Raw genomic sequence first — 21,175 nt, forward strand, 5'->3', positions numbered from 1 at the left:
AGTATAAAATGAAAAATCAACTGTAAGTTTACAACTTAAAATATATATATAAGAAAATCTAAACTAAAGAAAGTAAAACAGCTTGCCACGAGAGTACTCCATACAGACTTGGTTAGCAAATTTTTAACATTTTTCGACTGATATAATCGACAAATCCACTTAATAATAAAACCTTTATAATTCACAGTATTGTCAACTTATTCAAAAACTGAATCGATATTAGAGGGTCTATAAAAAAATGTAGATAATTTTATTGATAAAAATAATTAAAAATAAATTAAATTCCTCATTTAATACAGTAGAAACGCAAAATCGGCATTTTATACAGCTGTGAGGTAGATACTGAATTCTATAGTGCGGTAATAATAAAACATAGCATTATTATCAACCAGACACCGATATTACTTTCAAAATTAAATAATTTAATTACAATTATATGATTTCAAATTTTAAATATTTTTAATTATTATTAATTTTACGATATTATCAAAATAATATTAATACCTTAAATGCTATGATATTCATATTTACACATACCTTATACAAGTTATATAGACACATACCTTTGACCTAACCCCCATCAAGTTTTATCATAATTTACTAAAAAACAATTTGAAAAAAAAATTGAAATGTTTCACATATATATTATTAACATAATATGATAACTCAGTTCGAACCTCGTCGTCATTTATTCTACTGCGTACCGTACTGCCACCGTGCCCACTCCATCTTAGAGTAACATCCACCCACATAGTTTATTCATGCATTCTTAGAAAAGGAAGTAGTAGTGCGCTAGACAGACTTTACCCCTCTCAAGTGATAATATATTGACAAAGACTAGTCATTTAAATGAAAATAATGAAAAAAAAATTCATGATGAACAGTAGGGTTTAATAATATGTTTTAATAGATTAGAAGTGAGTCCCTGAAATGGATATCATGACCGATGTGAGACACATATTTGTCCCTTAACAACTGTATAAAACAGGTAATCAATGTCTAAAATAATTTAAAAATAATTGTATAACCTTCATTTAAAGAGGCAAAGGATATTTAAAACAAAACTAAACGTTTTAATGAAAGAAAATGAGAACATTTTCTTTTATGTTCTTAAAATCCCTATTTGTTTTTTACTTCACTGGTTTGTATCACATCACATACATAAATTTTAATTCTAATTCATAAATTTACGAGTAACATATAATATTTTACAAAGTAAGTATCTATTACACAAATACGTCCCGTCGTGACAACAAATAATTATGTAAACCTCAAATAATAATGTATAGATACCTAATTAAATTATTTCCAGGAGGCCTTTGGATATTTTCAATATTTCAATATTTTGCCCATCAGCAAATTGAAAAATGTATATTAAAATCACTAATGAAAAGCGACTCAGACATTGTAATCTTTTTAAATTTATGGCAATAATTTGACATGTTCAAGTTCAACACATTGTCTATAAAATTTTAATACGTTCTTTTACTTTCTTGCACACAAGTTTAAAGTGAACAATAATTTAAAAATCTTAAAATTTTAAAAACTAAACTCCAATTTATGATAAGCCAACAATATCTAGATTCTATAACTATTGTCTGTTTATTTATGAAGATATCGTTCCGTTTATAAATAAGATGGGATTATTGATATTTTGAATCTTCACTAATGAATTTATAAAAAAAAACCACTATTTTATATTATTAATTGTTTTAGTGGAATTTATTAAACGATAATTATTTTTTTTAAGTATAATATATATATAATGAACTAATGACGTATTGAGACGGTAGGCCCATTAAAAATGTCTATACCGGATGTTCAATCATAAGCTAAGTAGCATGGATATTAATGATATAAAACTCATGTTAGTATAGATCCTACACAAAAGTTAATTTTTATTAATATTACTTTAACTTTACCACAATAAAATGCATGTAATATAAGTTAATAGAAATTGATTTTACTAAATTTGCACAAAAAATATGCATAGAATATATAGAACTTTATTACCATCTATTTTTAATACAAAGTGATTAGTCACTAGTATATAACTACATTCAATTTCTTTGTCATTTTTTATGATTTTATAAATACATGTTTTTAAACTTAATGCGTATACGCACTGCGTTTTAATAAAAAGAAATACATTTTTATCATATACTTAGTAGTAGTTTCAGCTTTTCATTTAATTGTTTTCATAAGTAAAATAATATTGTAAAATCTTAATGTAATGTTGATATACCCTACAACATTTTTAGTTACTATCCACTTATCCAGTAGGCTTTTTAACTAAAAATGCTTACCAAATAAGAAAACTACTTGATCAATAAATATATATATATATATATATATTGCATCTTAAACTTAATTAAATTAAAAATATGATAAAATTAACCTAAAAAATTTAAACATTTTATAAAATATTTTTCATAAGTTTTTTATAATAGAAATAAAAAAAATTAACTTAAAACCACGTACATTTAAACATTTTTATGAACGATTGAAGTTCAAATTTTAACATTAGATATTCAAACTTTAATAACGATAACTTTAAAACTGCGCCCACTATACAGTAGAATGACTTTACCAACTTTTAAATTCTAAGTCGAACGAAAAATGTGTGTGTATGAACGGTGATGACACTTTTTATACTAGAAAATGTATCAATTTTCACTTTCATCATCTTTTTAGGTGGAAAATAAATCTAGTTGAGACTTCAGATAGGTACTAAAAAATTTAAAAAATTACAGCACTTTTCTTAATAAATGGAAATAACAAGAAAAAGTTTGAGGACAATCGGGAATTTTAACACAAACTTTTAGTTTTTGACTAAATTGATTTTATTATTTTGTGGTAATTAAAAAATATTTTTCGTGGGGATTTCGTATAACGTATATTACTTTATTTTATACACAGAATGACATAATCAAATACAATATTTTAAGCAAAAATAAATTCAGTAGATTGAATTACTAATGTTAGTTGATAGTATAATAAATTACTTCAATATAACAATAAAATTAAATGTAACACATATATTACAGGTGGCTATTAATTACGACTTACGAGGTACATTCGACACCTATGTATAGGATGACGGTTACTTATACCTACTTTCCCTTTTTTTATTATTATTTTATTTACAAATTTTTAATAACATAATTGTACTAAGAAAATTTGAATATTCAATTAAACTAATAGCTATGATCTATAAATACAAAGTTCTCATATTATATGTATACATGTTATCTATTTATTCCAGATATTCTGTAATTTTACAAATATTTATAAACAATCATTTGTACATATTTTGTACGTTTAGCAATCAAAAAATAATAAGTAGCAATGTGGTCGAGTAATCCGTATAAAAAGACGCCATAAAATAAATATTTATAACGGATACAATTGAATAAACTGTATTATACAGCCACCGTTTCCGCGCAAATTCCAGAATTCTAAATAGCTAAAATGTGTTAATGGTTCAAATCGTGAGCTACAAACCATAATAATTCATGCAGACCATCTAAAATAGATAAATCCATAACAGCACCATTACGTAAACTACATATTATGTGTTAGGCAATTATTTTTTTTCATGCTAAATTCGTGTCTAAGCAAAATATCTGATATCACATAATCGCTAGCGAGCATTTTCGATTGTTGCGAGAAAAAAAACGTGACCGTTTAATCATTATCAGACGGCTTATTCTAATTCCAAGGTAAGTATACCTGTACTGCGAGAGCACAGGAAAAAACAATGTTCTTATGTATTATTGCGGGCAAAAAAATTGATCCGACAGAGAGTGTTTGCAAATGAAAAAAGAAACAGCACTGGTCGTGTTTGGATTTACGGTGCTTAAGTGATTCGCGAAACTTATTAGTTTAATAATATGATATCCTATAATAACACAACGCGTGCATTTTTGCGTCTGTCTCCTCCGACGAGGTTAATGCACTGCATATACGTGCGCAACACACTCAAACACGCACACAAATTAGCTCACGGCATTCGTATACAATATATTATATTATTTCATCTCAAGAACGTCAAACGGACAAACCATCGTCGTCGTTCGAGTTTATCGTGCATAATATACAGTAAACCATCTTCAAAACGCTGATCATCCCAAGACGGTTTTTCGTGTCATTCGTCGCACGCCAACGAAAACGTCATTGGAAAACGATTTGGATATTATACTGTGCAGTCTCCATGTTCCTGCGGACAACCACACCGTGCGCATCTCGAGTGCAACGAGAATATCGAAAGGTGTTTCGATATAGTCGATTCGTCTGTAGTTGTTGTTATCGGGAGATGGTTTAAATAATGAATATTATAATAGAGATTCACTAGTGTTACGTCACGTTGCGTCGAAATCGCAGTACGATCGATACGCTTATAAGTCATAACATTACACGCACGTTATTATACTTACATATTGTAGGTAAGTACTTTAGCTGTTTTTTACACCTGCAGATGTGCGGTCGTGAGTTCGACCGCGATACAATAAATAATAACATTGTACGCGATCCATGTGAAAAAAAGATTTGTACGTATTATCGTTATCATTATTTTAATTTTTTTTCCCTCCCCGATGGAAAACGACAAGCAATTAGCATACGAGCGTCATGACATCGTTTTGAGAACACTCTCCTCCTCGCACTCCGTTACGGGTCGTACATGATGCATATACTAGTATATACAACACATGACGACGACGACGACGACGATGGCGACCGCCGTACGAGCTTTTCTATTTTTGATGTTGCCTGCAGGGACGGCGGAAACGAGAAACGATGACCGTGCGACTACCAATTCTCTCACTCTCTGTCACACACTTTATGTACACAATACTACACATATTATTCCATTACCACGTCGATGGACCGAACCTTGACTTAACGAGACCGATATCGCATGGCTATACATATTATCGCGTTACTTATGAGTGTTATATATAATACAAATTGTTATAAAACAAATATTTACATTATTTAGATCCATAATTGATAGTCACCCTAATAAATATAAAAACATGTATGTACGTTCAAATAATATATCTGTATTGTGCACACAAACTTGTATTATACTGCACGCGTATGCATAAAAGGAAATGGTACAACGAAACATAAAATGTGTAGCTCTCGGTCAATATTATGTACTACATCTACTACACGATTGAAATTTACTGCGTTTCAAATTTTAATTTCCAAGGGTGCCACTGACACCGCTATTGCTTTGATATTATAACTACTAACTACTAATAATATTATATTATAATATATTTGGACCGACGTAAACAACGACGAACGACAACGCTATTGACACTTTTAACGTTTTTGTTTACTTCGTCATATTGTCATATATTTTAGTATACCTTTTATTATTTATCATTTTTGTTATTCCTGTCATCATGATTCCATTTTCGCGTGAAAGTATACGGCGAAAAACTATAGATAGTTTTAAATGAGTAAATTTATTATTAAGATGCTTTTTGAAGTAGGTAGAAAAAAATGTATTGGCAATTAAATACATCACTACAATGAAAAAAAATACATAATTGACTTTATTAAACGATAAATAAACTATATATAGTTATATAGTCTATATATCTATTATCTATACAAGGTATTTCTTATTGTATATTGTACACTGATAGCAATACGTATATTTAAATGATAAAAATTCAGATTCCTTATTTAAAAATTGAATAAATTGTATCTTACTTTTTCATAAGTTAAAATATGTCAATTTTCAATACCAATGAACTTGACTTCATGTATACTTCATCAGTGCCTACTAATGATTTATTATATTTAAAATGTTTCTAACATTGAGTATTAAACAAACTTATAGTGTATACGTTATTTACGTAAAATCACTTACATAAAACTAACCAAATTATATCAAAAGCTAAATAAATAATTATTTATTTGTTATTGCAATGTAAAATAACGCTGGTGAGTTTATTTATCTAGAAAATGTACGAACATTATAGGTACCTATGTATATCATTTCATAATTACATATGTTGAATTTGTTAACCCCATATATTAGTTTTATTAGCATGTTAAATGTTAATATTTAAATAATTAAATTAATAACTTGACTTTTTTTTTTAATTAAAAACTGTATTTATTGTAATTACTGGCTGGATATTTTATAACAAAAAAACATTTTCAAATAATAAATCTATTATAATTTATAATATACGTGATAAATGTTTGTATATAATGTATTTTCTTGAACTATTTGGAATTTGTCCTAGAATTACTAATAGTAAATAGACCACCCTGAATAAAGTGCAAGTTTATGTTGAATGAGATGAAACAAAATCGCTCCAGTTGACACAAAAAAAACAATGTCTCAAAAGTAAAATGTTATCATTAGATTTACGAAACAATATAAAACAGAAAACTTAATTTTCTATAACAATATGATTTATTATGAATTTAGTCCTAGACAATTTAATATATTTATTAATAGGTAGGTATTGTTGTTTTTAACGAATTTGAAATAGATAAATTTACATTTTAATAAATGTTATAAATAATTATTGAAAATGTAGTCTTCATTTTTATAAAGAACTATAATGGAACATCTAAAACATTTCAACTTTTACAACGTTTTATTATTTTTATTTTAAACACATGAAATAACAAATAAAATTTAATTAATTAGTAATTATTTAAAAACAATTTTTAAAATACTTAATGATCATTATTTCTTATATATATATTTATATAATCATTTAATTGTGAATGTCATTAATAGATAACTTCCCACATGCAAGTTTATCAAAAAAATATCATGGGTTTATTATTAGTTCATTAACATGTTTAATAAACAAATATGTATATATTATGTATTTTATCCTTCCCTTAATCATAAAATATACTTATTATGTCCTATATATAGGTATAGATTGTATATTAAAAATAGAGAAAAATATAATATGTATATATTTAAAAATAAACAAAATATTAAAATAAGGTATAATATAGAACAGCAAAATTTTATTTTTAAATTTAAAAAATAATTTATAGACATATAAAAATAAAAATATTTAGAATTAAGTTTAAGAACATTGTTATATTTTAACCGATAAAACAAATAACAATGTTACACGTTGACATTTCAACAACTACAAAAATGCGAGTACATAACCTTGTTCAAAATTTTATCTATGTAGCTTATTTAAAATATTTATGTATATTAATAATGGGTTTCGAAAAACTTTTGTGATTTAACATTTTTTGTGACAAAATGTGTTCTTGAGATAATTAATAAAACTCAAGTATAATAAAGTCGGTTACATTTAATTTTGGACACGTTTTATGTAGCAATGGCATTTACATGGAACGAAAAACAATAAAATTAGTATTATTAGTTTTAGCGTTCTTAAGTTTGAATCGAACCAGAAAAAAAAAATAATAAAGTCTGTGTTTTAAAAATATGTAGGAACAAAAAATATATAAAAATGCAAACTATAAAATGTGCTAATCGTAACTGTTGAACTATTATATATTATTCAGATGTTAGTATGTATAATAAAAAGTAGATATATAACTATATTAATTTAACATTAAATCATGCTATCAGAAATTAAAAAAAAAATTACGAGGACTTCATTATCGGTAGAATAATTATGAATCTTTAGAGAAACCATTATATTATGCTACAGAATTGGAAATATAATCATTATCTAAACAATTGACAATACACTAAAATATTTTAAAAATGAATTTAAATTATATTTTTTTTTTTAAACTTAAGCTTAGGATACATTAAAATATTTTATGACCGGACAAGAAAACTTTATACGATTTTTAAGACTGTATATTTCGATGATCAATTGCATTATTATTATTATTATTATTATTATTATTATTATTTATAAAACAAAGGATAAACAAATTAAACTTAGTTTAAAATGTTAGTATTTTAATTATAAAAATAACAAAACATAATGTCTGCGAAATGTGTTTAAATAATAAATTAGAATTGCGTTAAAAGAATATACATGAATTAATCCATTTTGTGACAATGAACCCTTGAAATTAAAATGTAATTTAAATGCAAATGGGATAACATAATTTTACAAGACATAGGTACGTACCTTATACATCAACAAATAATTAATACAAACTGTATCATGTAATGTCTACGATTTTAATACAGCTTGAAACTTTTTTCTAGTAATGTTATGAACTGCTTGTTCTTCGAGATTATAGTTTGCTTCAAATGTTTAGTTAATTTAAAGTAAAATTAAATTATACTAATATAGTTATTTTTTAGAATATATTTTGATAATTTAAAATTAAATAAACCAAATAAAATTTAATAACGTGAAAAAAAAAATACGTGATTTAAGTTTAATTTAAAGTTTAAGTACATAATTTTTTTAAATAGTTCACTTTCACACTTTCACGCTCATTGATTATTTTTCATTTTTCAGAAATTAGAGCTCATGACATCACTAAAGTTTTTTAAAGTATAATTTTTAACAATCTAATCCGTAGTTAACTATTTTAACACCAAAAACACTATAATAAAAAACCTAAAAAACCTTTTTAATACTTCTATTTTATATAAATTTACCTTTATTATAAATCTTTTTAATGGTACACAGGTTAAATTTTTATTTTATTTTCTATTGTTATTATTCATGCTATATTTATATACAAATGTTTTATACGTATATAAAACTATTAAGTATTGTTAAATACGCCAATAATTAAACCGATATATTTGGAATTTAAAAATATATCAAAATTGTGTAACAAAATTTTAAAAATAAAGTCACCTCAGCTGATATATTATTATAATTTATAAATATCAACAATTATGGATATATAATCCAAAATATTATATTATTTAATCTAGAAATAGTAGAGAATAATTATTTATCATACAATATAAGTATAAGTCCTATATATAATAGAAATACTATATTGATCAAATTATTATATATTATAATAATAATTTATAAATAAAATTAGGTTTTATTTTTTGGTAATAGGTAAAATATAATTAAATTTACCTTTAATGGGTTTGTCAAAGGTCCTCCATACACTTGTTCCGAGCTTCCTTTCAATAATTGTGCTAATAGCTGAGGACTGGGTTCAGGCGTTTTTTTCACTCTTGAACATCCTTCCAGTTGACTTGGACTAGATGTTGTTCTTTGGTGACAAACCACTGTTTCATTAATGCCGAGTTTCTTTCCGGCCGTAACTGACAATGGTATATTTGCACTAGTTTTTCTTTTAGGTGAGGTTCTAAGTCTTAACCGGTCCGATGGTTGGTCGGGTGAAGTGTAGCTTCTTTTCAACTGACAATCGTCCGTTGATCGGATTTGCTTAGGATATTCATCTAGGAACTTCAAAGCGTCTTGCTTCTTACCATTCACTTCTGGTTTTTTTTTTTCATTCACAATCATTTCCAAGTAGGGACCACGGAGCGGTCTTTTTGAATAAGGCACTGGTGGACCGGAATTTTTTTCGGAATCAGAGTTGTCATTGCACGGAGATGATGTACACTCTCTTGTCGGTGATAACGTTTGACTGTGGTTACCTTGGTCACTTTCACCTTCAGAAAACGAATCTGCTTTTGACAACAAATATTGGCGGTAATTTACCTTTGGCGATGAACATATTTTGTCTTCGTCTTTTTCTTCAGAACTCTGAGCAGATAATTTAGGTCGTAGTAGGGGCAGTTCTGTGAGGGACGACCATTGAGGCATTTGTGGAAATTCTGGACTTTGTGGTTCTTCTTTTGGTGAATCAACAGGTGTGCTAGTAGTACTATCTTCGGTGTTTTGAACAGTGCCGTCAGTTTCAGATTTCCACTCCGATAAAAATGTTTCTTCAGTAACTTGGTCAGGAGATTCTTTAACTGATATTTCTAACGACTCTTCAATTATCGCGACGTCTGACTGACCCAAATGATCTGAAGACTTGAACAATTTATTTTTTCGTCTAGGGGGCGTAGGTATGTCTATATCATCGTGGTCTTGAGAATAAGCTCTCACAGGTTCCGATGAATGGGCTTTACGAGAAAGGGTGACGGGATTTGGTGTGCTCTTTTTCCGTCCATCAGACCTTATATATTTACCATCTGATGGTGAATAATACACTTGAGAAAATGATGCACTTCTAAACGGAATAGACCGTTGGTAATAGGAACCGACTATAGTTCTAGATTCAGGTTTTCGTATCCCATCTTCGAACTTATCTAACGATTCCTCACCACTTAAATTTGCTGTCGATGTGGCTGTACTACCCATCAGATTTTCATCCTTGGAATCTGACGCTGGTGTCTCGCAAGCCGGTGGCTGCTTCAACTTATCCGTCAGCTTTCTCAGCCGGTCAGATTTGTCAGTAGTTCTTGGTGTCACGTTTTGTTTGGATTTTTTATTTTGGGCGCCACCTCTACCGTTGCGACCACCGAAACGAAACCTTTGGAACCGGTCCAGATTAGTAGCTTCTTGTTCTTGAAAAGGTAGATTTTTTGAATCGTCACAAATCTTAGCGACTAACGGAACACGATCGACAGTTAACTTCCCGAAACAACCGGACGACGATTTTTGAACGCGGTTAGACCAATCCAATGAGCTACGGTATACTGGCGCCTGTATTCGGGGCAGACAAGTAGCGCCAGTAGTGTGTCTATTATTAGAGCCGGTCGGAAGAGGGATTCGGGATGTTACTCCGCAGCAGCACGACGATTCCTTAGCATCAGTGTCTAGTTGGTAGTCGCCATTAGATGGAGCCACGGTGACATCATTTTTGGAAGAAATTGGACCAAAACGAACCCGAACGGAACCAATACTAAAATATTGAGGTTGCCTGAAAAATAATCGATATATTAATACGCTTTCATTGATATATTTTAATATTATATAAAAAGCAATAAACTCATTAAAATTAAAATCTAAAATAGTAAAATGTTTAATAGATTTTCTGTTGTTATAAAAATAGATATGCTTTACACAATTTCTTTGATGTAATTTTTTTAAATTATGTTTGTTTTTAAAATAAATGTATAGTAATTTTTAATGATAAAGATCTAATGTTATATTTATAATACACAAAATAATAATTATATTAATTTGTATTAAATTTATATTTAATATTATATACTAATGTGAGTGTTGTTTCATATAATTATACAAAAATAGAAATCAATTTTGATAATGAAAAAGTGAATAACTTTTCTTTAATTTAAAAAACCATACTAAACTTTTAAAATAAGAATAACAAACAAATATAATTTTTTAAAACTACATAAATATTTTAATTTATTGAATAAAAATAAATGCACTGATGAGACTAAAACTTAAATGCTTTCAGTTAACATTTAATATTTTTCATTCAATTATAATCCATTTAAATATTTCAATAATTTATATATTTCTAAACTTAATGTATTTGTTCTTTAATTTACAACCATTTAAAATGTTCAAGGATTCATTCGCTGATAAACAAATCAAATAAGTCACAATATTGAGTATACTATGATAAGTGTATTACATATTAGGCATTTTTATATGTATAAAATATATAACTAATCAAATATAAATTTTATATTTTAGTAATAAAATAAATCCATATTATTGAATTTCTGACAAAAACTAATAAATTTGTTTTAAAACCAACCGATGCATAAAACTTCCTCTAATATGTATGTATGGAATAATAATGATAAAAATTAATATTTCTATAATTCTCACTATTATATAGGTACACGCATATATAATAGTAAAAACATATTAAGTAACAATATTAACACTAGTCACGAACATTTTTAAGTACTATATTTGAATAAAACCAACTAAGAAATTGCCTTTTAAATTGAAATCTTAGCTTATAAAGCTAATTCCAATCATTACATCATGACAAACTTGTTTACCTGTTATAAATTAAACTATAAAAGCGTGTTTAAAATAATATATTATAACTTATAATTGTCTACTAGAATATAAAATTCAGAATTAATTTTAATAATCAATCGTAAATAACATACATTATAAATAAGTCAAAAAGTATTTAACGACACAATTAATTATAAATGAAAATAATATTTACCCATTTACCCAAAGAACATATTAATAATACTATACTTCCAAAAAATAAAAACCATAAAAAATATCTTAACGAGCAAACAAAACAAACTTATTATATAATTTTTGAATGGTTATGTCAAATAGTTCTGAAAATTAATGGTGTCATGGATTTTACTTAAATACAAAATGTCAAGCAAAATGATTAACATTGTCATCACCACACGCGTATGGGAACTGATGACATATTAGTTTTGTAAAATGATTCAAAAGCAAAATTCTTATAATGTATATACTTGTTAAATTAGCATAACTACATGTTAATTTAATATATATGTAACCTGATATCAATAGAAAATATTTTGTGAAAAAACCTTTTCAGTAGGATAAGTATACTGTATCTTTTAATAATATGATATTACACATAATATATTTTGTAGATAGATATTTATTAATATTATCTATATCTATAAACTGTTGCAACTATTATCAGTTTATTCATAAATATATTAATCATACTATTCAAAGGAGTATGAATTTGTAAAAATGATACATTAGGAGATTCAGTACGCATTCAGTATACGGTATACTGTATACCAATATGTCTTAAAACTCTTAAATTGTATAACAAACTTAAATAGAATAACTATTTGTTATGAATGTTACGATACAATGATAAACAAATTAACCGGACATATAATGCTAATAAATAATTAATAATAAAATAATAAATATTAATAAACAAATAATATATTAAGTAAATTGTAATACAAAATATTGTCAGTTGTAACATGTATTCGAAAAAATTGTGAAAAAAATAATAATTTCTCTATCTAGGTATATAATTACGTATGATATTACAACCTATCGATTTTATTAATAATTCTCTATTTACTCCAATTAAAATGTTTTTTAATTAATATTCAGTTAAATATTTATACATACATTGTTATAAGCGTGTCATACCGGTCCGCAAACTTGAAAAGCCTTTTTAATAAATCTTTAACTTAATAACTATTTATTTTATTACGAATTCATTTTGCAATAAACAAATCCAAACAATCAACCCAACGTGAAGAAAATGTTTTTTTTTGGATTTCTTGTTACAAAAAAATAAAATTAATGCGTATACACAAATATATTAAATAAACCTATTTTTTGTCACTTTTAGGTGTTACTTCTCAACACAAGATAGTGATGTATTTAAAAAAAAAAAAAAACAAAAGCAATAATGAAAAATAACATTATAGCATTTAAGAAATTATAACTTATTGATGTTTTTCAATATTTTTATACGGTTTTTAGATTAATTACAAATGAAATTTTCAAATCAAAATATAGATAAAAAAAAATGTATATACAAACTTATAAAAGCGTGAAAACTAATATTAAATTACTCGTTAAACTGCAACTACTCGAAATAATATATAACTGGAACAATTATAAATTTATAATATTTGAATGTGGCATACCAAATAATTTTCTTAGTAGAAGTATTTCTTAATTTTTCAATATATTATTTCTGTCGTACCAACTATTGTTGACAATAAATGTCATTAGGTGCTATTAAATATGATATTAATGAATAGTTTTAACAAAAATATTTATTTGATTAAAAATTGAATATATTTAAATAAATTATTAAATTATTAAATTTTTATAATAAACTAAAAATAATAATAATTATATTGTCATAAGATTAAATTAAAAAATAACTAACAACGATGTTTTATATTAATATAAATAATTAAGTTAGCATTAAAGTTAATATACTTGCCAATATTTAACTAAATAAGTAAATTTAATTAAAACTTAACAATAATAATAATTGTATGATAAAAGCTAAACATTTTTTTTTCTTCTAAAGAGCTATTGGTGAACATTTTACATTTTATGTTAATATCATGATTTATACTTAATATTGTCTAATGTAAAAATATACGTACAAAAAAGAATCTTTCGGGTATTTTTTATTCTAAACTTGTGTCAAAATAATATAAGGTATAAAATATAAATCCACGGGGGTTTAATAATTTACTACATGTATTATACATTAAACGAGGATTAGTCGAAGTAAGAAAAAAAAGAATATTCAGGGCTTCGGCCTGGGTTTAATAGTAAACTGAGGTTGAGAGTTTAATCTTGACATATTAATACCAATTTATCCTCATTGAGAAATAAATGAGTTTGAATAATTCCTCACCGGTTTTTGACGAATTTTACAAGTTTGACAAGTTGTTGCACATTATATGAAAAGTTAAGAATGATAAAATAAATTTAGTTTTTCAAAAACAAAATAATATACTTTACTGAATTATACATGAATAGAAAATATACACATGATTGATGGGTAGAACAATTAAATCATAAGTTTTAACTGTAAATAATTTAATTCACTAAGAAACTGTTTCAGTCCTGCACTCACAATCTAAAATAACAAGATTGTTAAACAATGCATTAAGTACTACATTTTTTTAAATTAAATATCCTGTTTTATTTCTAGTTCAGCTGATAAAAAAATATATTAATCGTAGAAGAATTAGTTTGTCAGTGATAAAAAACAAAATTATGCATACCGACACTTAATATAATCAATATATTTTATATACAGGGAGTCTACTTGCAGTGCACCTATATTAGATACCTGGTACCTGCATGTTATATAGTATAATATACTCCTCTTCATCACCACTTTAGTAAATTTGAAAACTTATATTTTATAAATTTTAATATTTAATACAAATTAGAAATTCAACTTTTGAAAAATGTACCTATATAATTTGGTTACCTTACATTTTGATACACATTTTAATTTAAGGTAAACTAAGAAATACCTTAAAATATAATATAAAATATAACTTTCGAAACAATCTTCAAAAAAAATTATTAAATACAAAAATAAATCACTGACAGAAAGAAACACGATGTGACACACTGTAAGTAGAAACATTTAAATAATGATTATATATTTAAAATAGCTGGTAGGTATGACTAATAAAAATCAATTGTTTTTTATTTAATAAAAAAAAATATAGTTTTGCAATTGATTGATATAAAACCTTATATGTACCAATTAAATATTCAATTTGATTTAATCAAATGTAAATAATGTAATAACAGTAATTACATAGTTTATGATTACTATAAATTATAATCAGTAATCACATATACATCTGTTATTGAAACATTTTTTTTTTAGTTTGCTTAAATGCATGTTATTATTTGTTTATTTAGTCGATATTCGATCATTAATAATCGAGTCGACTCGAAATTATGTATACAATTAATACAGTTAATTTTAAGTTGAACGAATTAATGTGAACAGTTAACAAAAAATGTGAAATAACTATACCCTAATAGTAAAAAAATACAACTATAAGTGAAAGTGTACGTCGCGCGTGTAATATGAAGTTTTTCGGCGGAAAATAACTCCAAGCCTATATTATCATCAATAATTCAAAAAGGATCGAAATGGTTATATAAAACCTCTATATATGATCTCTATGCATACGTTATCGATCACCACGTGCCGTGATATCTTAATCAGACTAACGAATGAATTCTCTTGTTACGTGAGATTATTCTTATGATGTACTATCTGACGACGGACACTCACCTGATCCATGTGGTAGGTCGGGCAACGACGGCGGCGGCGTGAGGTGCACCGTAAGCAGCGGCAGTTCCGCCGCCCCCGCCGCCGTAGTCGGCGTTGTTGAGCAACGAAGTCTTACTGTTATGCGTCATGACGGTTTGGGCGACGCGGCGGCGTCCGAATGTCACTCCGGCAGTTGTCGCGTACCGATTAGGTAATTATAATTATGATGATGATGATAATTTATTATAATTATTAAATGTAGTGTAAAAACGAGAAAAAAAACCAAATAAGTATTACGACATGCTTATTGTAACAACGACGAGTTATATATATATATATATATAGGGAGCTTTTGTAATACAGTACAGGTACTTGGCACGTTAATCAATAATATAATATTATAAGAAATGTGAATTATTGTCGTAATCGCGAATACGGTGTCGGTTGGACCGTCGTCGGCGGACGGACACGGATGTGGCGGGAAAGTTGGGAGCCCGGGGAGGGGATGGAAAATCGTACTGTCGACAAGCCCCGAGAACGGTGGATCACATTTAAAACTCGTGAATTTTTTTATGCGATTTACATTTTATAATTCATTTATACGATACACATTTGACGCAGGTTTTCCCCTCGTGCGCACGTTCCGTGTCCGCCGTACCACCGACGACTCGATGTCTCCGCGACGCGATTTAATTTACACTCCGTATACACAACGGCTGCGGCTAATATGCCACTCGTTCGCTCGCGTCCCACCACAACCGTCGCCGCCGTCGAAACGACTTTGCTGTCCGTTGGTGATTTTATATTTAGAACGTGGTTTTCAAAACGCATCGGACCCCGCGGCCACCGCCGCTGGACCGACCGACGCCGCCTCCGCCACCGGCTGCATCGAAGAGCGGTGCATTCCTCACGAAGGGCAAATTCCTCTGGAACAAAAAAATAAAGATATAAGAAATTAAAAAAACGAAACTGTGTACAATTTAGAGCGTAGGTACTTTTCTGCTGAGGCTATGCAAAAAAGGTGGAAGAAGAAGAAAAGGAGAGGGAGTTTTGAATTGTAGTTTTGAGAACTGTCCCAACAATATACACCGATTAATACCTACAGAGGATTATTCATAAAATATTTTCAATACTAAATTAAAATAATTGATTGGTTTTTATATAATAATGACATTGTCAAATGTATATAGTAATGTAACACCTATTATGACTTACAATAGCATACCTACTAAGTTCTTTTTAAAATAATATATTTTGTCTACGATAAACAAACAATATTTAAAAAAAATATTTTTTGGTGTACATAAAAATTAAAAATAATAAATCATAATACAATAAAAAGGTATGTCTCATAATATTTTTTTTCGTAGACATTTCTGACCACTTACAATACATAATCTTGCAGTTATCAGAACTTAATAATATATATTATATGATGTGTACACTGTACGTATGTACATTGTTGTACAGTCTTCCAAATTTCGTGTGACAAAAATGGTGGGGACTATGTTGGTTCTTACGGAATCCTCGCCATTTTTGTCACACACAATTTGGAATACGTATAATAAAAACACGTACACACATAAATTTACATAATATATTAAGTTTTAATAGCTACAAGATTATCTTTAATAGATAGCTACACAATTTGGAAGAATCTGAAGGTATATATATATATAATATATTAAACTAGAATTAAGTTATATTATGTAAATTCAACATTAAATTAAATAAATATATAATCCAAGAATCTTTTTTATATATAAAAATAATAATAAACAATCAATTTTGATAATTGTATACAGTATTAAAATTTAAAAGTATATGGATCGTAGATGATTTAAATATATACCTAAAATGTATGTCATAAAATATTGATTCAAAAATGACAGATAAATAGAAAAATTAACTATATTCAATTTTTAAAAAATACTTTTAAATGAACACCTTCGGTTTTTTAATAAATATTAAAGTTTATGTAGACAAGAACAAATAGTCAAAAAAAATTAATGTCTAAAAATGAATATTATTAACTACATTATATAAAACATTAGCAAAATTAGTTTCATCTCAGATAACAGCTTTAAAATAACTATTTTTGTTAAAATAATAAGCAATTATAACAAATATGTTGATTATTAATATGAAACATGGCCGTGTTTTTTTACATTTTTTTTTTTAGCTTTTATGCGTATAGACGTATAATATAGTTATTGTGATTTAATACATTACATTTATTTTTTTAGTTGTAAAGTTTAATTAATAATTTTTAAATTTATGATACGAGAATGATATAATAATATAATATTTTGGATATTTACATAAACATAAACTAATTAAAATATGAAATAATTTAAATTATAATTTTTTAATCTATCTTAATTCATAAATACATAGAGCAGGTATACGATCAAAATATTATTCTAATATTACATTCAATTTATTATTATTAGTACTGTAACTATATTAGGTACACACATTTCTATTAAAAAAGATACTATTGTTTCTTATTATCCTTAAATTATTCAATACAATTATTATAATACACAGCATCTAAATGTGGAAGGAATTGGTAGAGGACGGAGGTAATAACTCCCACTTAAACTTTGATTATAGTAACAAGAACTATGGTTTTCATAGAACTATATGTTATAGATACGTAAAAGTAATTATATTAACCCCTAAATAGTAATCATTTCCTAAATTTCCTTGTGTTTGATTGTTAATCTAAAAAACTAATTAAAAAAAAAAAAAATTAGTGGGAAGAGGCTTTGCCACTGTTGTATAGCATTTATATCCAAAATCTAAATTCTGTATAATATCATGTTTATTACCTTACCTACAATATAACTATAAAATATACAAATATATTCATTTATATAAATATAAATCGTATTTTTTCAAAATTGTAACACCAATTTGTCAATTTATGGTATTAATAGTAATATTCAGGTGATAGGAAAAACATTTTTAAACAACGTTTTTACTTCAATTACCTATTGACCGGATAAAAAAATAAAAATTATATGTCTAAAATTATAAATGTATAAAGGGATGATTTTCTTTTTCTTTTTATTCAATTCAATATATATTAAATAAAGTAAATTCAATTTTGAAATTATTTTATCGAGATTAAAACAGAAAGTCGTAATATTTTACTACAAGAACAATACTTACATAATACAATCATGAAATGCAATTTGTAATTTGAATCACTAGAAGAATCTGTAGTCTTTTGTTATGAAATTCCATTAATTATTATTCTATACGTAAATATTATTTATTATTAACTACCTACTACAAAAATATATATACACCCATGAGCATTATTTAAAAGTTAAAACCATTATTTTAGATTCTGGATGGAGTAAAGACGCTATAGGTTCCAAAATATTGTCAAAACTATTTTTTTTTTATTATAAAATGGACACATCATAACCACGTTAGAAGTGATAACAAGAAACAATACATTAAAACTGAAAACTTTGCATTAACAAAGTAAAACCGAGCTTTAAATATAGTAAAAAAATCAACAAATTAAATTTATCTGTCTGTAATTCGTAAAAATAATGGTTAGTATAATATAATATATTATAGTGTAACAGAAAAACATGACAAAGACAAATTAAAACAAGTTAAACGTACGAAAAAAATTATGAAAATTGTATAAATAATAAATAATTTAAGATTACCTATAGGTTATAGGTACTTATGTTGTATCTGTATGTGATATAATGAAAGTTATTTTTTCAGGTATTTCTGTACACTCTATATATTGAATCTGAACATCAAATAATAATTCAAATAATTTTCCAAAATAACTTTTTTGATTTAACGTATTAATTTGCTTACTAACTAAATAAAAAGTACATTAAAATGCATATCCTATACAACGGAAAAGATGAATTTTACAAAATATTCAAATAAAACATTTTGAGTCCAAACCCGGGGACTTGAAAGTAAATGTTTCAAAAATTCACAAAGCATAGTATATCTATCAATTATAAATAATTATAATTCACAAATATGAATAGTAGGTAACTATACTACTATATTTGATTAAGTTTTAAAATATTTAAAATTGTATACTTGAATATAAAAAAATGTCAAAATTATTATTATTACACGATATCAAGTGACAAAAATTGGACAAAAAAAAAGTTACTATTCAATGAGATAGCAATTTGTCACAAAAAATTATAAAGGCATATGCTTATTATACGTTTATGTGCAGAGTAAATTTTTTAAGCATGGTCAGTACTCCGTTAAGAATTTATTAAAATTATATTTTTATGAAATTTTCAAGTATATACTTAGTCAAGAAATCATATTTTTAAATATGTTTTTACAGATTTTGAAGATTTAGCAATCATGTGATTATTTTATCAAGGTTTTATTTAAATTTTACAAACGGCAAATTAAGTGATATCCGTCTGATGTTACGCTCCAGTGCCCCACCCTCAGCATATCCTCAGAAAAACGGTGATGTTGTCTGAAAGTTTTTAAAACTCGCAAATATAAGTAGATTATATGGAATAGGTGCTATTAGGTTAATTAGGTTCATATTGTATTTATATTGACTATATTTAAACTTTAAAGTCTTATACATTAAACGATGTATTTTTTGTTTACCTACTCAATAGTTGAATTGGACACTATAGCACAACCATACCGGAATAATGTCCAATAAAAAATTAATATTGTAAATGATTCTACGTTAAATTTAAAAAATATATATATTTTTTTTAAATGTTTTAAATATTCACTGAAATATATGTATAAGAAAGGACACTATATCAAATGTACCCGAGTTTTCAAGTGGCATAAAAAAAATCCGAAATATACATATAGTCCTGTCATATGTACAAAGAAAACTGACAAAAATATTGAAACAATTTTCAAAATTATCAACAAGTTATGAACGATTTACTATTATAGTAAACATTAAAAAAAAGTTGTCTGAATAATTTTTCAAAATTAATAGAAATGACAATGCGTAGATTTTGAAAAAAAAATGCAATTGCTTATAATACTCTCGAATTAAGACATTTTTGGTACTCGATGCTCTCCGCTTGGTGCATCCAGACACGGATCCAGAGCAAAGATCTGAGAGGCCAACAATTGTTACAATACAAATATAATTACAATATAATATACTTTATTCTTAATTTAAAAATGTTACCATAATAGTATTGGTAATCATTGTAATAAATAATCTGGCTACAAACGAGTTGTGTCCCAAATACTGAATTGTGTCCTGCACTTTTTTTGGGGGTTACACGAATTTGTGTCCCTCGGTTTTTTTCGGGTTACACCAATTGTGTCCAACAATTTTTATAAATTCAAATCGTGAATTTGTTTATTAAAAATTAAAAGTATATTATATGTTATAATACTTTACACGAAAAATGAAAAAGTTCGTATAAAAGTCATATTATCATAGTAAAAATTGTAACTAATCTAAAAAAAATCAACGTTGTTTCGTCTAATAAATATAAATATAAAATAAAAATAACTA

General features: G+C 26.4%; 1 protein-coding gene across 1 annotated transcript in view; it reads right to left on the minus strand.

The window, feature by feature from the left end:
• The window catches only part of LOC132920044 (rho guanine nucleotide exchange factor 17), a 70,966-nt gene that overhangs the window by 41,297 nt on the left and 8,494 nt on the right, over positions 1-21,175 (minus strand). The window contains exons 2-3 of the mRNA XM_060982085.1: positions 15,679-16,583; positions 9,045-10,848 (exon numbers count right to left, since the gene is read on the minus strand). Coding sequence (XP_060838068.1) covers positions 9,045-10,848; positions 15,679-15,806 — 1,932 coding nt within the window. The 5' untranslated portion in view covers positions 15,807-16,583. The remainder of the gene's footprint in view (positions 1-9,044; positions 10,849-15,678; positions 16,584-21,175) is intronic.

The sequence above is a fragment of the Rhopalosiphum padi genome, chromosome 1 (assembly GCF_020882245.1).
Source record: "Rhopalosiphum padi isolate XX-2018 chromosome 1, ASM2088224v1, whole genome shotgun sequence".
Classification (NCBI taxonomy): Eukaryota; Metazoa; Arthropoda; class Insecta; order Hemiptera; family Aphididae; genus Rhopalosiphum; species Rhopalosiphum padi.